The sequence below is a fragment of the Python bivittatus genome, unplaced genomic scaffold (genome assembly GCF_059951505.1).
Source record: "Python bivittatus isolate LINGU-HERP-01145 unplaced genomic scaffold, Pbiv_v1 ctg000590_np1212, whole genome shotgun sequence".
Taxonomy (NCBI): Eukaryota; Metazoa; Chordata; class Lepidosauria; order Squamata; family Pythonidae; genus Python; species Python bivittatus.
The window spans coordinates 2,067,646-2,087,938 of NW_028277086.1; the positions used below are offsets into that span (position 1 = coordinate 2,067,646).

At 46.0% G+C, this 20,293-nt stretch overlaps 1 protein-coding gene across 2 annotated transcripts in view; it reads right to left on the bottom strand.

The window, feature by feature from the left end:
- The window catches only part of ZC3H3 (zinc finger CCCH-type containing 3), a 210,494-nt gene that overhangs the window by 131,279 nt on the left and 58,922 nt on the right, over window positions 1-20,293 (bottom strand). For both annotated transcript variants that reach the window (XR_015797541.1, XM_088148865.1), the window contains exon 4: window positions 2,779-2,935. Coding sequence is in view for 1 of the 2 variants with exons in the window: in XM_088148865.1 (XP_088004991.1) it covers window positions 2,779-2,935 (157 nt within the window). In the remaining variant the exon portion in view is untranslated. The remainder of the gene's footprint in view (window positions 1-2,778; window positions 2,936-20,293) is intronic.

The following is a 20,293-nucleotide window of genomic DNA, read 5'->3' on the forward strand; positions in this document are numbered from 1 at the left end:
CCTGCAGCTCTTTCACCTGAAGCTCTCACAGAACATGTGTAATCTCCCGCCTGCCCAAAGAAAGGAGAGGACAGATTTAAAACAAACAAAAACAGTATTTTCTGAGTCTCAGATCAACGAACAGCATTTGGGATGGTCCTTCTACCATGCCAGTCTGCAGCACAGAAAGGAAGAGGAACCCAGTTCCAGCACAATGAGTTGAAACAAAGAGAAGGAATCCACCAACAGTGTTGGCAGGGGGGAAAACAGGCACTTGGGGGAGTCAGCAAAGGTTGGGGCATGTTGTGTAATGTGTGCCATTTGTGCAATGATGTCATCACACACACGATATCACTTGTGAGCCTTAGCCCCCCTGCAGAAGAGTTATATCCTAATCTTTAGTATGACTTTTAAGGGTGATTTGATCCCAAAAGTCTTTTAAGAGAAAAGGGTCAGGTGCTGCCCCTTTGTTGGCCCCCTTAGCAATACCCCAGAAATGAGAAAAAGAACTGGTTACTTCTTGGTAACTGTGGTTCGCTGAGGCTCACCTGGGAATTCATGCATCCTGTTCAGGATCTTCCAGAGCCAGGATTTAGGGGAGAAACTCTTTAAGCTTATGTGCAAAGATCAGGGTCCACCAGTCTGAAGACAAGCATGGCAGATCCAAATGAAGATGAAGCCTGACAAGCTACTAACAGCTACAGCAGCTCCAAGGACAGCGCTGTCCTCTCCAAGCTGCACCCTGTTAGAACTGAAGGTCCAACTTGTAAGGTCTGATGGTAGGAGTCTTATGGGAGGCAGATAAGTCACTATAAAGAGGACCCGTTTCTCCATGATTATTGCACCCAAGTAATTATTGCAGGAAGTGGCAGAGTCCATTTCTGAACTGTAGTCTCTCGCATCTAGGGGACACAAAGCTATCACCTAGATGCTTAGACAACCTCCTGTGAGAGCAGGGCTACATCCTGGCTACCTGTGGAAACGAGGAGGCCAAATGGAAACTGGCTTGGCTGCCCCTTCCCCAGCTGAAGCACACTGCTTCTCAGTAACCCATTCAAACAGCATCCTCTAGCAGAATCTGTAATCATATCGAATCCTGTGATCCAAGGTGTCATCAGTCTTGGAGCTGAGGAAACCTTCCTTGTGAACGGGAACTCCTTATATGGGCCCTCAACTCCTAAGAGAGAACAGAGGATTGTTGGACTGTTATGCGAGCCATCACAAGGCAAGGGAGATACAGGTCCGAGTTGATTACTCTGCTCGGTATGAAGCACTTTAATAACCTCACATGGGAGATACAGTAAGTGAAAAAGGAGAATGGATTCTCCCAAAGAAAGCGGTGGAACAAGCCTGGCCAAATTATCACCTCCAGCCAACTAGCTTTGGTCCTTCCTTTTCCATTGTGTGGAATGATGATTATGAAGCCTGATCCAAATGAAGAGACCTCAACGATTATTCAGTCTGGAGGCTGGTGTGGAATCAGAAACAACCCTCATCCTACACACTGCAGAGATTCTCCAGGCATTTCAGAACCAACACCACAAGCAATTATTTCAATCCGGTTGGGCCGATAACATGAGTACTTGCGTTACCGTCGCTGTCAGGTCCTGAAGAGTTGAAAAACCAGGTTGTGAACTGCTTTTTTAGGCTGCTTCACTTCAAGCCCAACATCCCCACTGGCTGCACCCTTCTACGGTTAGCAGTGCCAATCCACAAACTGTCATCCCAAGAAATAAGAACCCACGAGGATTCAGTGGCTCAATCCTCTGCTGTCGAGACGGTGCTACTTTCACAGACAGTGGAGTCACAGATGATTTTCTCAAGCCTATTATCCAGCCAAACCGACTCATGTTTTACAATAATTCTGAATAATCTTCATGAACACCACGGCTCACCAACTTCCCTCCTCCTCTGTACAGTTCATAAATAAAAAGTTGGCACCCTGCGTGAAAGCAGTGCTGACTTCACTTGGATCAAGTAGCTATTTTTAGGAGAGGAATAATCAATTGTTTGAGGAAGGTAGTAAATGGTATACTTCAATTTTAAATTCCTGAAATAGCAATTGTTTTGACACTGTCAAGTGCTACTAAATTGCTGGTGACAGAAGTTCCTAGATAAAGCATCTGGTTCTTAATTTTTAAACTGTTTTCAAACAGTAACAAATACTGAATAATCAGCTTTTTTTAAAAAGGAGTATCAGCATTTTCTTTTATTTCACCAAGTAATTGAAGAAGTTTATTCTGATTTTAAAATTCATTTTCCTTCTTTTCAAGCCAGCTGCCAGCTTCATTTGTAGAACTTTATAATATATTCAGACACCTTAAACTAATTACTGGAAAACTGCAATTGATCATCCATTGCAGGGCTCTTCTCATGGAGAAAGAGTTGAAAGTCTCCTTCCTCGTCCTCAGGGCTAACTGGTGGTGGGGGACAACCAGTCATCCCCAAGCCAGCATGGTAAGGGGGGGATTGTCATCTCCTCCCTTACCCAGAAATCACCAACCTGGAGATCTTGGAAAAAACAGGCGATGTTCAGGATGAAGATGGGGGGGGGGGGGGGGGAGGGGAATAAAAATATTGCCCTTTGTGTATTTGAAACAAAGTTCTAGCTTGTCCCTTTAAAGTATATTCTATTACACATTTCATGAATTTTCTTGGGGAGAGGAAGGGAGGACATTTCCCATCTAATAACAGATCCTTTGCATCTATATGAAAATACCCATTAGAAAGCTTCATGTACTGCTAGGAATCCACACTCACTGTAATGTGGTACCAGCACGATCAGTTTGGAAACACTACCTTGATGCTGAAAGTCTTCTGGCCTTCCAACCGTGAGACGGGCTGCCAACAGATGCTGCAGAGGTCAAGGGAGAAGCCGCCATCTTTTTCACCAGCCTATAGCGAGTATTGATCACTCGGTTGGCTGCTGGGCTTGTGACAAGGAGGAAGCTGGAGCCTGGAGAGGAAAGGAATACTGGCTTGAAAAATCACAGCTGCAGAGTGAGGGACCCACCATGGCTTGTTTATTCAGTCACTCGGCTGCTTTTTGGAGAACCCTGGGGTCACCTAGAACAGGGCTTCTCAACCTCAGCGACTTTAAGATGTGTGGACTTCAACTCCCAGAATTCCCCAGCCAGCACGCTGGCTGGGGAATTCTGGGAGTTGAAGTCCACACATCTTAAAGTCGCTGAGGTTGAGAAGCACTGACCTAGAACAAACTCAGCTCCTGAGAGGGCCTATTTTCCATTGCTGTGGCCTACTCCTCTTTCTGCCTAACTAAAGCACCAGAGACCTGTTTAACTTCTAACGTGCAAGTTTCATTTTGCTTGAATATCTGTACAGAGCTCCAAATACTCCATTATTATTTTTAAAGCACAGCTTACCACCATACCTGGCAAAATGGTCTGGAGAAAACGAAAGCCTACTCACTATTTTGTGACCTTAAGTAGGCCTAATAAAGATTTTGGCAAAGTAGGAGTTAAGAAAAGATGGACAGTGAACAAAACATCACTATTCGTCTACACACACCGAACAGCAAACTACATTTAACCAAGTACCATGGTCACACAATATCCATGAACTTCCTAGACCCAAAGGTGGTCAGAAACAGGAAAACAGTTCTTCCTGCTTTTTCAGTTCGCTAATGCAACAGGGAGATTTACAAAATCGCACAACCACCTAGGAAACCAGGTGCCATTGCACTGGACGTGCCATTTTGATCTGTCTCTAGGAATAATATTTCATAGATTTCAGGTTTTAAAGCAGAATTTTATTTCTGAAGGAGTGCGGGGGGGAGGGATCCACCTTTGCCCCTCTCAGTACCCAGATTTTGGCTGTCCTGCTGGCCATTTCCCTACCCAATGGTCTCCAAGACAAGGTGGAGCAGGGTTCCCCCAAGGGCTTCTCTCCCTTGCGTGAATCAGGGAAAAACCAAAGTGGCTTAAGAGATTCCTTCTTGGATTTCAACTCCTTCCTCCGCTGTGGTTACAGAGATGGCCTGGTTGCAACCATGGTTAATCCAGCCCCTACGGGTGGATCCCCCTGCTTCTTCCCTTCCTGCCATGCCAGAAAAGCAAGTGCCAACGGGCTTCCCTTGGGTGGGCATCTCTCCTGAGGACTGGGGAAAAACAACCCCCCGCCCAGCTTTACAGCTTTTCTTGTCACTTGGGCTCAAAAGGGAAATTTGGCAGAACCCTGATCAAGGCCACCCAGTTAAAAGAAAAGAGTAAAGAACCAGCCAGCATTGTGTCCACTTCTGAACGTGTAAAAACAAGCAAGCAAGCGAGCGAAAGCAGAAATGCAGAGAGCCAGCCTTCCCCAGCAGGCAGTCCAACAACAGCCCAGCACAAAATGGGCGATGCGTGAGGGGAGCAGGGATTTCGGGGCCAGGGTTGGGGGGAGAGGAGAGAGAGAGAGACCCGCCAACCGACAGACACAGCAAGCCACCGGGAGGGGGCATTTGTAGAGGCGCAACGAAGCCCAGCAGGCAGACTGGACCGCCTGCACCAGTGACCTCTACGCCTGGCTTCCGGAAATGGTAGAGGCCGCCCTGGCACCGGGGCAAGCAGGAAGCGTGGATCGACCCACGCTTTCAATCTGGATGGATTCAGGGATTCACAAGGACGGGACTCATTTATGCCAGCTGATCACTGCTGCCCCAGATCTCTCTGCTCTGGCCATCTTCCTCCCCTGCCGCGTGCCTGTGCTCTGGCCCAGCTGGTTCCTTCTCCTCAGCCCCAAGCAGAGATCTGGTTCGTGTTCTGCCACCATCAACTGCCTTCCTCCAGGTTAAACGTGTTACTTTTATTTCTACCCTAAAGGGCCAACCCCCGGCACTTCACTGTCCTTGCATGCACGCTGCTGTGCTGTGCCCCTTTTCTTCCCAGTCAGAGAAACACCTATCCCACCATTGCAAAATACAGCTTGGCTCGCTGGCTTGAGTCGTCAGTAGCATTCGGCTCAGCTCTGCAGGAACTTTACTGTGGCATCTCTGCCCCCGTGAGCTCCCTCATCATGGCAGGTGCAGTTATGCAGCCCTTTCCCTGAGATGGAGAGCTGGAGATGATGGCCGCTGGGCCTACCTCTTCACCACTCCGGATGGCGGCCGCAGTGACGGAGTCTCTTCTTTGCCTCTGCTGAATATTACAGATCCTTCCTCTCATCCTGTGAGTGGCTTTGGACACATTCCACATTCATTGAGAAAGAACACCTTTATCTGAGATGTCTACACTCCCAAACAGATTTATGTATTTAATCATTTCTCCTTTCACAATATTTTGCAATGTGATATACACACCATTTTTCTGCTGAATGCTCCATGCAATTAACAGCTATATGTTTGATTCTGTTTCTTTCTTTTCTTGATAGCCAGCCATTTTTTTCACAGCTTTAAGGAATGCATCTAATTGCCTGACTTTTATAACATACAGCTATAACTGCCCAGATAATTAAAGCTGACACTCCATGCTGAGACTAAGTCTGCGGGTTTTATAACTGATTTGAAGAGATGACTCCCCCCACCTTGGGAATCCTCCACTTAAAATTATTGCAAGGTGGAAAGTGGAAAAAGGAGAGCCATATTTTTTTTCCTGAATTTCTTCTTCCTGCCTTGGGGAAGGCGAGCTTAATATTCCCCGCTAGCTACATTAGACCCCTTGTAAGGGCAAAATAAGGGCAATCTATCAGGCATGGCACCAAATAAAAATCCACAGGAAGGAGCCCCGCAGCAGTTACGTTTCCAGGACAGGGGCCAAATTTACCTAGAAGCAAAGGAGCAGAAAACTTGCATTTCCTTGTCTCAAGCAGAAGAGGTTTTCTTCTTTGAACTTCCCTGTTGTTTCCTCTCCTCCCTACTGAAAACAACTTACTACGCCAGCCCTCAAGTTTGTGAATTCCACATTGCCTTGAGTTAGGGTGAGGCAACCTCTCCTGGGCTGCAACAATGGCCAGAAATGCTCTAATGGAGGCTGTGGAGCCAAGCCTTGTACTGGGAGCTAGGGCTGGGCAACTCTTTCGCCAGCCAGCTGGAGGGGCACAGAGGAAGTCACAGGAAGGGGGTTAAGACAGCAGGAACGGCTGGGGCAGTTGGCCCTGGCTGGGAACCGTTCCGTGCTTTTAAGAGTGGGAAGGGGGGTGAGATGCCTCATTTCCACCCGGGTGTTGCGCTTCTCTCTGGGAGCAGCCTGGACTGGAAGAGGCTAATGCCAAGAAGACGTTTCTCAGAGCTCTGATCAGTAACAGTTATTAAGAAGAGGTTCAACCAGCAACACAAGAATCCCAGCAAGTACTCTACTTTCAAATTTCTTATATATAGAAAACCGGCTTTTATATTTAAGAATCCTGCAATCCCCCCCGCCCATGGCCTAAAATCACACCCCTAACATTTCAATGTCTTGAGCAGAAGCCAGTCATGTTATCCCAAACAAGCTTAAGAGATTCAGTCTTCAGGAAGCACTTAAGGATGATCCAGGATGTACAGAGTCCTTCCCAATTCCTTCGCTAGCAATACTCAAAGGCTGGAAGTGCTTCTTCCCTGCTAGTTTTGTCTTTTCATATTTCTCACAGCCCAGATTATTTACTATACACACACACCCACACAAATATATCGCAAAGCACCTATTCATGTATACAATTTTTTCTTCGGTTCAACTCCCAGCGAGTTTCTAAATCTTGTGCAAGAAGACTGAAGGTCTGAGGAGAGATGGCTCCTTCAGACTGAGACATGATGGACCCGATCAATTCACTGCTCTGAACGACTCACTGGGACAAAGAACACAGAACGCCTAGCGATTGCCTGACGCTGATCAGAGCGCTACCCCTGCATCGTACCAGGAATATCCATACGCTTTGGAGAGAAAGGGCGCTATGCAGCTACACAATACCCTTCCCCAGATGTCACGTACTGTTTTCCATACATGAACTTAACGTATACAGAAGAGAAAACAAGTTTGCCATAACATGTGGCAGCCTTCCCCAATCCATGGGGAAGGCTACAAAGACTGGGATGATGGGAACTGTACTCCAACATGTTGCGAAGCATTGGCTCGGGGAAGACAGCCCTGAACTATCTAAAGGGAGACTTGTGTACAATCCTTCCCTGGAAATTTATTTTATTACTTCTATACAGACTGGTTCTGGAAACAAGCAGGCATATTTAGCAGGGTCTCCCACACACGTGTACTCACAGCAGCAATGTCTTCCCCGCTAAGCAAGATGTCTGCCTTCCAGGGTGCTGGACAAGAGGTCCTAAAGTCCTAATTTTGCTAGTCATTCCCAGTAAGGACTAAAAAGAGCACCTCTGCTATAAAGAGTATCCAAAGACAAAAAGGAGTACATTGAGGTAATGTCAAGTCTCACAATTTCAATAGAAGGCAGAAAGTTAAAGGTGTATGTCTGGGGGCTTTAAAGACCTTTGGATGCTTTATAACGAAGTGCACACTAGCTAGGGATAAATGGATATTAATCAACCAATATTCCTCCTCCTAATTAAGATTGCTTGCAAAGGATTTAAACCTCAGGAATGAAGATCAGTATCTCACTTGGACATACAGAAGACCAAGCCATGTTCCAGATAAACAGAAGGAAACCCCTTTCTTACATCCCCCTCAGCCAATATTCAGGATAGTTTACAGTGCAGCAGCACCCACATCATGATACTGTCAGACAACAATAAATCTGAATTTTGCAATATCCAGTATGTGCCTCTTTGGGAGAACATGTATTGGGACTCCATCACAGATGTGATTCAGGTTCATCTCTGGACATTCCAGTCCCCAGCCCCAGAATGCTCTTGTCTCCACTACCCTGCTAGAAATCTAGACTGCATCAGTGGCCAGGAGGACCACTGCCCATCTGGGATGAAGGATACACCTTCCCCCCCCCCTTTTTAAAACTAAATGAAAACCTTACTAGTGCTGTCACCAAACCTCCAACATCTCAACATTCAACAGTAACACAATTCTCAATGAAACCTGTCCTTTCAAGTTTTCCATGAGTGTAGCCTCCCCAAGGAAGGGTGAACTACCAAACATCGTCCCATTTACACCAACTCCATTATTATTCCTGCACAACTCAAAGTTTGAATCTTGACAAGACCCCACACGTCCTCGCGACTGCTGCCTCCCATGTGTCTCATTATAATTTCTGTGATAACCAAAGGCCCTTTCCTAGTCATAACAAGCAGTTCCATCAGTCTTAGACAGCAAGCAGACTATGCTTCAAAATTCTCAGAAAGCAATTCTTCCATGTTAGAATTTCCTTCCATTGGAGATTTATCAAAGCCCAAACCAGAACATCTTGGGGACTCTTTCCTCTGGATTACCTCATTCAGCCTTGAGTAGGTTTTTGATGGCTGCAATTTAAACAGGAGCCCGGATGCAAAAACACTTCTCTAGTCACACGGGCCGCTGCAGATTTCATGAATTCCTCGTCCCACAAATGGCTTATATTGTCCACTGGATGATGGAGGATCAAACTTTTCTCACAGCTGATCCTTCCAGGTTTGGACAGCTAGGCAGCCGAAAGAAGGAAGCAAGCAAGAGAAAATGTCTAAAGCCCAAAGCCAAAAAGCTAAACCAAGTCAAGAGCTAAAAGCAATGCAGATAACAGGTTCTGCATCCCTCTGCAGTGACTGACTCTTAGTTCTTTCATTTTTGTTTTATTTATTGCCTGTATAGCTTCCGTGCTGCACATACCTCCAAGATAGTGTGCATCCTCCCTCCCACCATTTCTCCAAACATAGGATAAAATGAGGGATAACAATTGGACTCATTTCTTGAGAAACTTCAATTTGTCCACAAAATATTCCATGTCATGGGCCTCACTTTAGCGTCTGGGGCATCCCTTCTGATCTATTTCCAACTTCACCCTCCGTCAAGCATTACATTTCCCAAAAGAGCTTTGTTCTGCTACATGACTCTGAAAAATACTTCATCTGACAACATGCTAGTCCAGCCCTTCATGTCTGCAATCTCAGTATTCCTTCCAGCCTATACAGCACTCCAAGGAATCGTGTATTTTACAATGCATACCCTGCTTTTATCGGACAAAACCCGAAGACCCACAATATTTTTTGAAAAAGGATAAATACAAGTAAAGCACCAAAGCAAACTAACAATAAAAAGCATCAGAAAATAGCAGCACCGAAAATAATCAAAGACTCTCTGCAACGGAGCTGGGGAGAGGAGACAAAGCAGAGGTCGATTTTCCCAAACACATACACGCTACGTTTGTGGCTCGGGGACGCTGAACCAGAGGCTGGTCACACACCCAGCCAGTAAGGGGCATCAATCCTCTGACATTTCACATCTCCTGTGTCCTTTTCTATCCCAGGAGAGAAAGCAGAGAAGCAAAGGGCTTTTCAGAATGGCCCTGTTTGCCAAGCACAGCTTCTCCAGCCAAGCCAACTCTTCTGCCAGCATTCCCAGGATCACCCTTCTGCCAAGGAGCCACGGTTGTGCTGCTCCCCCTTCTTTTCTTCCCACCCCAACCACTACTTTGTTCTCTGTCTGGCTACATGTCTATTTTGTCAACTCGGTCAAAATCAGCTTTTTCCTCCTGCTTCTCAGACTTCTAGCATCACTCTCCCTCTTTGGGATAATGGTCACATTCAGGCTTCAGGCAAAATGGAGCGATCAACGCTGCAAGAGCTTTCCAATGCCTGCTTCCAGCTGTACCTATACAAATGGGGCGGGGGGGGAGACACTTGCTCCTGTCTCACTTAACCACAGTTTAGCATCTAGATTATCTGTCCAAATGTGGACAGTCAGTTACTATTTATCCTCCTTATCAAGCTCAGTACCACGGAGATATTTTCCTTTTCCTATCTCTCCATTTTTGTATCCTGGTACTTGCCAAACGCTGCCATTTTCAGCTATGAATATATCTAAAATCTGCTCTCTTTACTCTAAAGAGACAAACAACATTTTAGTTCATCTCTCCCTGCATTTACTGTTATAGAATTCTTCCTGTTCCTCCTCTGAAATGGAGCTGAACACTCTTCCCCTTGCATATTACTTTAGCAAGCTGTCGCTGGGTTGGACCAGGATAGCCTTCTCTGTTATATGTGCATAATGAATAATGAATCTGCCAGGCTGCTGGATCAGGGGCTCTTCAGTTTGGCACCCCGTTTCCAAAAGCTAGACAAAATTTTCCCCCAATTTCCCAACGCGCTACATCCAAATGGCTTGCCGTGAGACGTCTGCAGGCATTCCTCGGTCCACCTACCAAGCATATGGGGCAGGACCTAAAGAATTCTGCCCAGCCGAGTCCATGCACACAGCCAGGCAAAGAAGTTAAGAAGTCAGTGGTTCTAATGAGGAAGATTCTACCCAGCAACATGTCCACCCTTTGGATTCCCGTGAAGAAGCCCAATTGTCTTTCCCAAAGCACACAACCAGATGCTTCTGAAAAGCCCACCGTGGGACACAAAGGCCATGAGGTTGTTTTTTCACACCACTTCAGATCTGATCCCGGAGCTTCCACTTAAGTCACGGGCCTCATATTCCAGAATTATTCACGGTTTCAGTAAAACAAATGTGTTTACCTGTCCTTCTCCACAATCTTTAGCACTAGGAGAGGGAGAAAATCCCCTTGCCCCCTTCCCGTGGTCTTGGCTCTCTTTCTCTCTCAACTGCACAACGGCTTTAGACTGAACTCCTTTCAGAGGGCTCCCAGGATCTCCACCAGTAGGCAAATGAGGTTGAGAACAGGTTGCCTGTTCTGAGAAAGGGGGTAATCATGATCACCCAGTGTATGAGTCTGGGAGGATCTAGGATGATAAAGATCAAAAAGCTTTCTTCATTGGGCATATTTACACCTCAGGGAGGGGCTTTTCCTAGAATCCAAAGCGAGGCCTTCTCTGCCTGCTCCTCCCCAGGTGCTGCCTTCCTCACAGTCACACCAGCTGCGCTGTGTGCACCTCCACACGTGTCAAAGCCATCTAGCTTCCAACTCTACAAAAATGTGACTTCGAGAAATGGCTGCAACCCTGTTGGTTCCCTCCAGTCCTTGCGACCCCTTCTGCCATAAGCATTTGTTGCTGTTAATTAGTCAGAGGCTCAATCACCCTCATCCTCTCTCTCAGAGATGGCCAGCTGACAGAGGAACTCCAATCCAGACAGAAACAGGTGGAGATCCAGAAGGACTGAGGCCTTTCAGGATCCCATCTGGAAGACCCGCAACCCCCGTCTGGGGGAAACCCTACTAGATGCCACATTCCTCCCGGAGCTCCTGCATTGACAGAGGCCGTGGCAGAGCCCCTGGCTGGAACGGCAGTCTGAAAGGGACTCTTCGAAGCAGCTCCGATTTCTATTATTACTTGCTAGCTGAGAGGTTTTGTGTAGATAATCATGTTATTTAGATAGGATGTTGGTTTAATTCCCTTCATTACAGGCTCCCAGGGTTGTAATTTTTTTTCTCCGCATGATGTATTCCCCGTGGCACATTTCACTCAAATCAAACACTTTACGCTTTTATTACAAACAATGCCCCAGCGTCCCCCGTTATCAGCCTGGCACACACATGCACGCTCCTTGCAGAGATCCAGAGGTCAGTTCTAATGACTAATCGATCTCATTAGCTTTCCTAATTAAAAACTTTACTACCGCAATGGAAGACAAACCACAAAGAAACTGCTTGCATCATATTTGAATGGGATATGAGCATCATTTATCAGTGCAAGGCTCATGGCTTGCACATACCCAGAGTCTCAAGCACATTGCTGAGCGGGTGCTTTTGCTCCCAGGCTGGCTTTGCAATTCCTGCAGACCCTGCCCGAGGAGGAGAGGAAAGCCAGAAGGTGGCTGGGAAAGGACTGGAGGCCTTCGCGTGGAGTTCTGTGAAGGCACCACGCTGGTCCTCAAAGATATGTAGTGCAAGCAGGCAAGGCTTGGCATGAACAACAGGGGAGAAAAGAGAATGCCACTTCTTCCCAAAACCTCAGGAGCAAGCCCCCTCCTAACCCAGGAGACCCACAGACTATCAACAGCTCCTGACTCCCTTGTGATTGGAAGGATTAATGCCCTCAAGAGGTCCTACACCACTGCTGATCTGTCATGCTCCTTTCCCACATGGTGGCTCCAGCATGCCCCTTGGGGTCAAGAAAGAGCCAGGTCCTCAGTCAACCTGGCCAAGCTTCTTTAAAAAGGCAGGCACCACCAGTAATGCTCTGTTCATGCTCCAAAGAACTCCTCCTAGCTGAGGACGTGAAAAGCCTGGTCTGGAGAACTGTGCCTATCAGAGGAGTCAAAGTCCTGCAGAAGGTTCTCTCCCATCACCCAGACCCTTTTAAGCAGTCAGGCCACATCACGAATTGCAAATCCTTCCTCTTGGTAACAGTCGAGCCTGGTCACCAAAAGTGCATTCTGGTGACCAGAGTTTGCAGGAACCTGGCTTAAACTAAACTCCGCTGCTCCCTCTCCATAGCAATCACTGTGCCCATTGAATGACAAAAGACTTTGAACCAAGGCAGTTATTAAAAAGAATGATGTTGAAAGGTTTCCGTCACATATTCTCTCTTAAACTAAGGATTTGCAAGAGTATCTCAATTGGGTAGAAATGACTGTTCCTTTATCACAAAGAGGGCAGCATGTGAGGTGTCCAGGGATAAGCTGACTTCTTGACCTTCTGAAGGCCATAGATGAATTAAGATTGAAGGGTGGGGGGACATTTTTCCCTTTGGATGGGAGCAAAAGGACTTTGGGAAACAAATCCCTGCTTAAGTGCCCAGCAAAAAATCCCAAACATGCAATGGCCTCAACCCCCCTCCCCAAATGGTCCATTTTGCCAGCACATTCCAGGTCCATAATCTGGGGTGCATGGGAGGGGGGCTGCAAGCGCTCTGTGGATTGTCTACCCCTGTTCAGGTTGAGAGAGAAGAAACATGTTTATTTTATTTTATTCTATTTAAATGTATAAGCTACCCAACTCCAGTGCACTCTTATCTCCAGCCTCTCGGCCAAAGGTCCGCGTGTCTGGCTTTCAGCCGCTCTTGAATTGTCACCTGCAGCTCTTTGTTTTTTCAAACACCAAAGACTTCTCTGGCCCTTTACGGGGGCACATTTTTCAGTTCTCCCTCATGACAAGAAGACATTGCACAGTCCAGCAAACCGCATCATTAGGATGCTCTCCAGCTCTTTTGCTTCGTTTCCCCCCATGCTGCCATACCTCATTATCCCCACAGTCACCAAGGAGCGATACCCACACACAGCAGGTAGAGCAGATTGGTGACTCCAAACTCTACGCTCATTTCCTCTCCCTGTGTTCTTCCTCGGATGGCCAAGTCACTCCTAGGGAGATCCAGCAGCCCCCCACCCAGCTAGAGTCTCAGGGGTAAAAGAGGATGTGCTACTCACCAAGAGGCCATAAACTCACTAGTCCTCTGAAAAGTCAAGATGAATCTTCCACCCCTTCCCCCAAGGGGGAAAAAGCATATTATCTGACAGGCAAATTACAAAGCAGAATCAATCTGAGCATGGAAAAAACCAGAGTCAGAGAGAATCAATTCTTTTACAAAAGGAATTGGAAAGGTGTGTGAATCCAACATTAAGATCAACAGTTCTGCCCAAACCTAGAAAGTATCAAGTTGTTTAGGAAAGACTGTCAGGAAGATAACACAACCGAAACTCCCCCAAAAATATCTGCTTCTTTTTCTGAGGGCTGTGCCAGTGATCCACACAGGATAAATCCAGGAGTTTATCTCACGGATGGGACTACATCCTCCAGTGGCCAAGCACTTCTTCTGCAAAGAGGAAGTTGAATTCATACCATCCCCAACTGAACCACTTTCTCGCTTCAACTTTTGCCAGCTGAACTGTGTTTTTCCACGTTAGGTTTAGTTGCACTTCATCTATCGTGCAGTCTATGTTTACCGTACTCTGCAAAATGGCTGTTACGTGCTGTCTAAACTGCTACTTGTACCCTACCATGAAGCACATTACCTATTCATGGTCCAGCTCTACTTGAAGGGGTTTCATCTTACCCAATGTAGTACCACTCTGTCCTAGGGCTCTAGCAAAGTGCATTCCGCATTTACTCATGTTATAGTTAAACATGATGCTCCAATGTGCCCTACAGCAGACCATACAAATACAGAATAAAGCAATACTGTGTTGCTTCATTTTGTTTTCAAACACACTCTTGCCTTTAAATGCAAGAGTGTGGAAAGAGCTGGAGGAAGCTGGCTCTCCAGCCCACGGTACGATGGAGACGGCTCCTTCTTCAGAAAACAGTGAGCAAAGGGAAGCCCCTGGCCCCCCATCTCCTCCTCCTCCTCCTCCCCCCCCCAAACTACGCACAGCAAGGCACTCCCTCTCCGTCTCTGGAGGGAAGGGAAGACAGGAAGTGCAAAAAACAGTTTTCAAATGAATATTATAATCATGGTCAACCTATTTATAGGCATTAAAACGCAAAGCAGGCCATTTCATTACATTCCATAATAAAGTTGCACTGACACTGTTTTAAGAATCTGTCTTAAATTCCTTAATAGGATATAAGGAAACATAAATTTAGTGATTTCTCACAAATCCTGCAAGGGGAAAGAAAATGCTGGCTCTCGTGGCTTTAATGCTTAGAAATCTGAAATCTGCATATGGTTTAGGAATACAGCCCATTCTCACCCCTCCTTTCCTCTGGAAAACTGTGGGCCTTTCCAGAGAGTGCTTTTGGAACAAGGTACCCTAGCAATTCAAGCGACAGCAAACTGCCGGTTGAACAGCAGGATTTTAAAGTGGAGACACAGTCCATTTCCAGTCTTTCCCCGCACCTGTAGGAAGGGCAGGACCAAACTGCGTGGCCGAACGGTCACAAAATGAAGAGAAAAGGTGCGGTGGAAGCCAGAAGCCCCTCAAGGCCGAACAGCCTGCCGGCACCCCCACGTCTCCCTTCCTCACAACGGCCCTTAGCCCCACAGGCTGAGAGGCCTTCAGCATTCGCAGCCTCGGTTAGAGAAATGGACACGCAAGGGCTCTTAACCCATTTCCCCAGATCGGCAGCTAACGGGATAAGACGTTTTGTCGCGTGGTGAGTAACATGGCAGAAAATTATTATTTATACCCCTTCTTGCATAAAATGAAGCACCCCCGAGAGAGGGGCTGGGGGTTTACCAACCCTTGGGCTTGCCAAATACAGTACAGGGCTATGCCGGGAGCAGCTGCTGGCTGCTGGATTCTCTTCGGAGAAGGCTAAACGGAAAGCAGAGCCGGGCCAGGCCAAGGCGCTTCTGCCCCGCACTGTGGGATTCAGAGTTCCTGATAAGTCAAAGCATCAACTTTATATTCATAAAAATATATTTATTTATAGGCAGTCTTATAAACAACGTCTGAAATGTCAAATTCACAGTCACTGAAGACCCAAATAATATACGGGGTTTCTTTCATTTCAATCCAAGCAGCACCGAGAGCCTGTCCAGGAATCAGCCTCTATTTCATTCTTTCCAGTGCTTTACTATATTTTTAACATGCTTTTCCATTTTACTTTTAAAACAGGCTAATACAGAAGAAACAAGGGCTATTTTTTTTAACTGATTAAATAAGCGCGTATAGAGCCGTTCGTCTTCGCGTATCACAGCAGCAAACAAAATGAAATGGAAACATGAATTGTTTTTATACTCCTTGCAGGTGTCTCGGGTTAGGAAGTTGAATCCGCCCCGGGGGCTGGACTGTCCTCGCCACTGAGGGGCTTGATAAACTAAGGGGAAGGCCACATCCCTCCTCCTAAGCCCTCCTCCTTGGTAGATATTTTTTTTATATATTTTACAACAACATTTTATATCTGATTATACTATAGCTGTGTTTCTCAACTCAACACCTTTTAAGATGTATGGACTTCAACTCCCAGAATTCCCCAGCCAGCGTTCTGGGAGTTGAAGTCCATACATCTTAAAAGGTGCTGAGGTTGAGAAACACCGTAGAGCACGATATGGTATTTATTAAAGTATTCCTAAGTTTAATATATAAAGTAGATTTGTCAAAAAATGAGTTGGTTCATCTTTGGGGACTCAAGAGAAAAGGGGAAGCCATTTCCTGCCTTACTTTCCAAGGAGACAGGAGAGGAGGCAAAGAGTGATGACGCCCCACTTCCTTCTCCACGTAGTGCCTTCAGGAAAAGGGAAGAGGGTTTGTGGAAGGCAAGCCTCTGCTGATCCCAGGCAGTTCTCCCTGCGCCGGTCAATAAAACCAGCACAGCCTGTCACGGCTCCTACCCAGCCCCAGGCAATCCCACTTAATTGGCACTTTGGGTTACATCAGTAACATCTGAAAGGTGTCTCCGCCATACTGCTCGGCTCAACAGTGCGCATCCTGGTTCCCCCAGCTAGCTCAAGTCCCAGGTGCTAAGTGAAAAGAGCCAGGATGACTCTAATACAGTAGCCAATTTCAGTGTGAAAGCAAACCCAAGTATTATAGGGTGATTAGCACAGAAGCTGCACAATATGTTCCCAGAGAACAGCACAGTGAGAGGTTAATTATACTGCTACCAGACTTGGCTTCCAAGAAGGCCGCTCCTTTAGTTTAAGGAGAGAATTTAATTTTCATTCTGATTCAGCTTCAGAAAATGAAAAAGCTCTACTTATGCCAGAACTTTATGACCACAGGACTTTATGATCACAAGCTGCTGCTGCTGCTGCTGCTGCTGCTGCACAGGTCAATAATCCATATGATCAAGCGTCCTTCACCTGTGGCCCCCGAGCATCCGCAGCCGTGCTCTACTGGAGGACAACCGAACCACAAGCCCTGAAACTTTTAAAGGCCTTTATTAGGCTCCAAGTGCATTTGAACATTTGCTTCCCAGGCAATCTGCTTCAGCTGCAGATGCTGGAGGGGAATTAGCACCAAATCGGCCCCACTAATTCTTTGTGCCGAATAGACTTCCAGAAGGAATCAAGCAGGGCTTATCCAGGGCTGCAACGCCACAGAAAGGCAGGTTCCCTCTCCGGTAAGATTCCCCTGCTATGGACCCTAAATCCTCCGATTCCATTAAAGCAATTTACTGAGTACACAGAGCCATTTGGGGCACAAAAGAGCTTGTTCTTTTTTAAATCTGAGCTGGAGGCACTGAAGATGAGTTTTTATAGGATGAGTTTTAATCCAGCACCCTAGCCAAGGACATTTGGGTTACCCATCCGCCTCTCCTCTATCACCAGGAATGGGGAGGGAGGGGCAGCTTCCAGACTCTTTGCAGTGTCAAAGGACAGGCACACGCTGGCTGAGCTGATCGGGAAGATTAACGCGAGCCGCTCCTTGCTTTTTCCTAAGTCAAGATCCTTCAAGAACACAGAGCCTGGAGGGACTCCTTAATCCCCTCCCTTGAGAAAACTGTCCCTTTATTCCTTCTCTCTGCTTTCTGATTCTTAACTAGTTAGCAATCCACAAAAAGATGGGTCCTCTTATCTTATAGCCACTAGGTTTACTCAGTAACCACCCACTGGAGTTGGGCGGCCAATAAATTTAAACAAACAAACATAAACAAACCAACCACTGATGAACTTTGTCAAAAGCTTTTTGGAACTCCAAATATAAAAAGTCAAGGCTGGTGGATTTATTCTGGAATTTTTTTCTCCGAGGCCCTGGCTGGATCCAGCCCAGTTCCTAACTGGTTCCTTCTTTTGCCCCCCATGTGATTTGGTCCTGTTCTGTTCACCTGCTGGAGTGGTGCTCCTCAACCTCAGCGACTTTAAGAGGGGTGGACTTCAACTCCCAGAATTCCCTGGGAGTTGACTTCCCCAGCTGGCTGGGGAATTCTGGGAGTTGAAGTCCACCCCTCTTAAAGTCGCTGAGGTTGAGGAGCACCGTGCTGGAGAAACATCCTGCCAACAGACCGACCACCAGAGTGCCAAGCCCCTTCAACACACTGCTGGGTTGGAAAGAATAAAAAGTTTATAGGCCTGTCTACCCACTGCATTATCACTCCGTATTGGGGCTTCACCCACAAAATATACTTTGCTGCAATATATTTGTCGCTCTTTAAAATGCCACAACACTTTCTGCTGTTTACGCTTTTACACTGTATTCTCTCTGTGTGCTACATGTGGTTCTACAGAGTTGAATTTCTGTTAAGATATTTAAAAATTATCTCTTTGTTGTACATGCAATGCCAAGAGGATTCCTTTTAAAAAGTCACATAAGAATTCATGGTTTATTCTATATTTGTAATGAAGCCTATCTCCTTGAAATAGCAGCCCATGTTTTTAAAGTATTTATTGCCAAGTTTAAGCAAAATAATCACATTTTCTTTGCTGCAGGGCACATACTAAGGAATAGCCCATCTCAGAAACCACTTCAATTAGGGCCTTTCTTGTTTAGAACAAATTGGATAAAAGGCAGGGAACAAGTAAGTGTATTATGGAGGACCCAGCCACACAAAATATCAGTATGAACATGTCCGGTTCTGAAACAAGGTGATTTCAATTTTAGCTTCCTACTCATTCATAATCGAGCCTGAAATACAACTAAATAAAACTAATTTGATTAAAATGGTTAGATACATGCCATATTAACATGGCATGGCATGGCATGGCATAGCTCGGATCCAGTAGAGAACCCTCTCTCTTCTTCTCAACCCCTCCACACATCAAATCTGCTGCAAATCTCCCAATCTTGCACCCAATATCCATCTACGAAATGATACAACTAGAAACCATCCCTGCTCAACATCTTTCCCCCACTGATCTTGATGAAATAAACATCTGAACGTTACAAACTCAATTGATGTTATTCCCATTTAAGAGATGGAAGAACTGCAGCTAAAAGCAGTGAGATGTCATAGCTCTATCTTTTCCAGAACAGGAATTGGAATCCACATATCCTTGGCTAGACTGCTGGCCCCACCAAATATTTACCAAGGTGTGAAAGGTTTGTTCTTGATTTCATGCATAAGGGACATCACATAAATGGGAGAGAGGGAGACAGAAAGGACACAGCAGCCCAAATACTTCAGAGCTGTGTTCTTCTTCAGATGTTAAGCACAACATGTTCAGCTGTTGCCATGGCGCGTGCTACCACAGTTATAATTAAGAGGTACCAACATTTGTAATAAAGTTCCACTCTGAGGATGCACAGTTGAAAGGAATGTAAGAGTTGACCATTCCAGAAGAAGATCACACTGGCTTGTGTGCAGAGAGTGTCAACGCAATGGGCAGGCTGTGGGAGAAAACACCTCCTCCTTGTTGTTCCATTGGCTGAGGGAAAGGGAGAGTTCGTAGCTCAGGGACAGAGAATTCAAAAGTCAAAAGAAGTGGACATACTCCATTACTTTGAATAAAATAGTTTCACTATCTTTCCTAGATCATATTCACTTCAAGGGGAGATGAGCAAAACCTGAAAGAGGACCAAGTCTCTCGCTAATCGTTTTGGCCAACTGTAATGCTTTCCGACATCCCAGAGAGGCACCATGTTCCATCGTCCCTTGTGGGATAAGGTGAACGGACTGAGCTAACACATCCAAAATTCTGCATTTCTGATGAGAAATGCCAACTCTGTAAGTATATTAAATTCAAGTTACCTATCAAGGAATTCCAAGAGAGGAGCCTCTCAAACCCATCCCCAGGACATAAAGTTCACATGGAAACTCATTTACTTGCTGAACTTACAGAACTTTCTCCCACGGCCGGGGTTCAGCATAAACTGAATTCTATGAAACATTATTTTGTTGTTGTCGTTGTTGCTTCGACTCTCTTTTCGACTCTCTTTGAAAACCACTAAGCATAGAGAAGGCTACACGTATAAAGAAAGAACCATGTTCAGGGATGGTGGTGATTGCTTTGAGATCAAGGTTATATTACCTATCCCTCCTAGGCCTGGGTTTCATCCACCAGCAAAACTTTCTTTCAGTGCCTATGGATAGCCCATGTCACAGTTTATGCAGCTTGGAAGAAGCAAAGAGAATGTCCAGAAATGTTCCCACTGCTGTGTGCTCCTATCCTTAATAAATATCTCCATTAAGCTAGTGGACACAACAGCAATATTTATTATGGTCACGGAAGACATTTTGTTCCATGTACCCAATCAATTTGTGACTCAGGACCGCAACTAGCAGAAGACTAGCTGGCTGGAACAGACCTGGAGGCTACTGGGCAGAATTTTATGAAAGCAGTAATTCACTGATTACACGCAAGCAAACTCCTAGCAGGGGCTATGATTATAAAGTTTGTGTAAGCGCTGAAACTGCAAGGGCCCATCACCCGTTCTTTTCCAGCCCAAATACTCTTTTCCCCCGCGTAACTTATTGTCACTTTTCTCCATGTGCTTGCCAACACCAACACTCTGCCCAACTTCATTCACTGGTTAGTACTAGAAGACATATTTCTTTTAAAATGTTTACC